Source organism: Aplysia californica, unplaced genomic scaffold (genome assembly GCF_000002075.1).
Source record: "Aplysia californica isolate F4 #8 unplaced genomic scaffold, AplCal3.0 scaffold00062, whole genome shotgun sequence".
In the NCBI taxonomy this organism is placed as follows: domain Eukaryota; kingdom Metazoa; phylum Mollusca; class Gastropoda; order Aplysiida; family Aplysiidae; genus Aplysia; species Aplysia californica.
Window position 1 is genome coordinate 1,549,738 of NW_004797332.1, and position 3,730 is coordinate 1,553,467.

At 42.7% G+C, this 3,730-nt stretch overlaps 1 protein-coding gene across 1 annotated transcript in view; it reads left to right on the top strand.

The window, feature by feature from the left end:
* The window catches only part of LOC101864208 (nesprin-1), a gene marked incomplete in the record, with an annotated part of 244,542 nt that overhangs the window by 180,013 nt on the left and 60,799 nt on the right, over positions 1–3,730 (top strand). Inside the window, 1 exon segment of the mRNA XM_005093370.3 lies at positions 234–374. Coding sequence (XP_005093427.3) covers positions 234–374 — 141 coding nt within the window.

Here is a 3,730-nt window from a genome sequence, read left to right on the forward strand (position 1 = left end):
CCTCTGCATGAAAAATACCTCCCCCCCCCCCCCTCACCTTTTTTGTTTTCATTTAAACCCTCGGCAAGAAAAAAGATCACACACCCCCTTCCCCTCAAATACGTCACCTTCCAACTGCCCCTCAAGTACGTCTCCTTCCAACTGCCCCTCAAGGTCGTCATCTTCCAACCATCCTTACACTTCTTTCTGTTTTTCCCTCACCACCCACCGCCTGCCCGCGCGGACGTTCACAGGTTTCAGAGACAGAGACCAGAGAGCGGAGCTCTTCCTTCGGGAACCCTGTGGAGCCGATGGGCCGACCTCTGGGTCAGTCGGCGGCCCCTGGGGGTCAGCTGGGCGAGGTGGACCTCTCTTGGAACACCCTGCAGGAACAGGTGAGCTCGATAGGGAGATTTTTGTGAGTGTGATGTGTGTGAGAGAGTGGGGTGTCGGGGTAAGAGATGATGGGTTTCAGTAATAAATCCATGTCTCGTCTATGCATAGCGCATATTCCGCGCTCAACAGCAAGCTCTTTGCGCTTTGCATTCTATAATATTACCCCAGTACACCACTAGAAGACTCGGAAACATTCTTAACATTTCGGGAAGCAAACAGTTTTGCTCCATCCTTTCATTGCAGAAAGGTCTGAGAAGCAACGTCCAACCATTGGGAAAGTTGGGAGGACAAAGAAAAAAGGGTGTGTGTAGAGGGGGGGGGGGTCATAACTGCTCCTTTGTTTGTAAGGCTGTTTGTGTGGTTTTTTCGTCAGCGCATAATGCCTGTTAATGTGTCCATGTACATCTCTTTAACTTCACATACATTCATGCATGACAATGAAAAATGAATAACTTTCACCCAACCTTGCGCCATCATTTCGAGAAAAAATAGTGGAAGGGAATGCACAAAGAGAAAGGTGTTCGAGGAATATGGTACAAAAATAGAGTAATCTAAGGTCCAGATCGGTACAAATATTTTATTAGGGTATTTGGATTACCAGGTGAGCGGGCGAAAGTCAGGTCCTGTGGACGATATCCTTATAGCCAGTGCACACTGACTATTGGATTCAATCAAACTGAATGAGGGAATGCCAGATTTTTTCTTTCATAGAGGAGCAAAGGCAACCATACATTTTAGCACAGTCCGACCACATTGACTTAATTCGCAACTGTGATTTTCAAAATCAAACGCGTTTGTTTGTCAATGTCCCGAGCCGAACAGGTAGTATTGTCCCAAAACGGCAACTTTTGCCCCACCATGAAGGAAAAAGGTGGCTTGCCCCGACTGAATCAAATGGATTCGATTGGCAGTGTGCACATGGTATTAGTTTCTGGGGGGATTATCGGTGTTCCGGGGAACGGTTCCTCTTACCCAATGGGTGACAAAAGAACTGCCTGTAGTTACTTACCTACTTACTTAGCTTCTCCCGCCGGTACAATTGTCTCTATTCGTAAACCGTTATTAGTGTCAACTGTTCCTCTTTTCCACCCTATGCCCCGCTCTCTGATCTCTTCAATCTAGCTGTAATAAATTCACCGCCGGGCTGCTTCTCTCTCTCTCTCTCTCTCTCTCTCTCTCTCTCTCTCTCTCTCTCTCTCTCCCACCCCCAAGTGCTTCCGCTTATACGTAAGTACATGCACCAGTCAAAATATTTGGTCACCTTTATAAGAAATACGGCAAGAACGACACGTTTTCGCTGTTTGTATGCGGTTACCCTTTTATTGTAAATAGGTCTAAAGATCTCTTTATTGATTGCCTCTTAAGGAAAATACCCTCCCTCCTTCCCTCCCCAACACGCTTTTAGACCCCCAACACGCTTTTAGACCCCCCCCCCTTTTTTTCCCCGATGCGATGACTAATAGAACTACCATTTCTTTAACGTTTGGTTTGTTATGTCTCATGCTTGGCTAGAATTTGGGATCAGCGGCAGATGTTTATGTTGTAGATCGGAGGGGGACCCGATCTTCTTTTCTGTAAGGAAACGATTAGTTCAGACACGGTTCAGTCCTCGGTTCCAATAGCCGTGGTGCAAACCGCCACGGTTCAAACCACGGTTCAAAAGCCACCTTAGAGTGTGCTCTGTTTACAATGACGTGTATTTGACGACTGATGTCTGCGGGGTTTTTTTGGTGTGATTGTTGACAGCATTATGGAGTGACGGACGTTCTATCTTTGAGAAAGGCATTTTACACGAATGTTTTCCATTTGGCTCGGAATCTTCGGAGATGGACGTTAAGTTCGGAGATCCCTCCTACTATATATAGTGCGGTCAAAAATTCGTGGCGCAACTTATCCTCAAATATCTCTTTAACGGGTGAAACAATGTCACCCATACTTTACACAGCAGTTTGTATCAATTTGTCTTTACTTAACCATATTTTCCCACAACGATCTAGGGTAGATTAAAAACTTTTTTTTCGTAAATTTGTATGAAATACTATAAATCTCCATCTCACGGAAAATGGGATTGTTCACGGCACTTCCCGCTTTTCACCCACATTTTGTATACGTATGTGGCTTACGTTCACAGCTCACCAATGACACTTTCTATTAGCAAAACTTGTTACAAGAAATTAATTTTATAGTTAACACTTTTTTTCATTAAAGGTTCACAAAACATGCGTTTAATAAGCATAATGTCGCGATTAGAAAAAAAATTCGAACTTGCTCTTAATGGCGATATTTTCCCAGCTGTGTAAACCTTTAAAATCTGTAGAAACAAGCCACTAGGGTTTTTTATTAGTATTTATTAAGGAATTTTCTAGAATACAGCTAACAAGTGTCTATAAAAATTCTGATCGGTTAGACAAATTGATACAAGTCATTGGGCAAAAGCTGGAGACTTTATGTTCGATAGTTGAGGAGATATTTTACAAATTTTTTGACCGCACTACAGATAACCTTGCAGTTTTGCAAAGGGCTTACCTTTACACTTTCGTTTCGTTAATGATGGACTGTCCGGCATAGGGAGTTATTATGAAGCTATTGCATGAAACGTATGAAGAGGGTGTAAGACTACATGTTTTATACCCCCAGTGACTTTGTCGAGGGGCTGAAAGACGAGAAAATTTATTCCAAAGTTGTGTTTGAATAGGATTTTTGTATGCAGTGTCTGACTTATGGACGGTTTGTTACCAGTATTACTGGTGAGTAACTGAGAGACAAAGCAAGTTATTCTGATATTGCTGAGTGAGTCTTCTGTTGGAGGTGATGCGAGACTGTATTATAGTTATCACGTTTTAAAGTTATTTTTCATCGGTCAAAATGTAACGAAAGCGATCAGTCGATTGTGATTTACCGTTTTACAAAGTTCTGTTAACAATAAGAAAAATAGTACGTTGAATTGTGACCGAGGGATGCTTTACGAGAAAGACTATCTACATTTTTTTTAACTTTTCTAACTGAATGGAAACGTGTGTACCGAACGCGAATAAAGCAACAAAATGTTTTTCTCCGAAGAGGATACCCGGAACTTTTAACTTTAAAACAGGATAGATTAATTTATAATGAAGACTGAAGAAAAGTGTGCTGAACAAGTTAGTGGTAAACAGTGTATAACGGCTTGTTCTTCAAGCTTTCTAGATCTATGTTGGAATTTTCGGCATCGTATAATGTGCCAAGGAAAGTGAGGTCTCTCCGCTAGCCAAGCGCAATGCCTGGAATAAGATCGGGGATTCTTGTGCGGCGCCATGGCCGTTTTGAATTCCTCCGTAGGGATCAGCCTCGAGTGGAAACGGTAAGTCTTTGTTCAAGA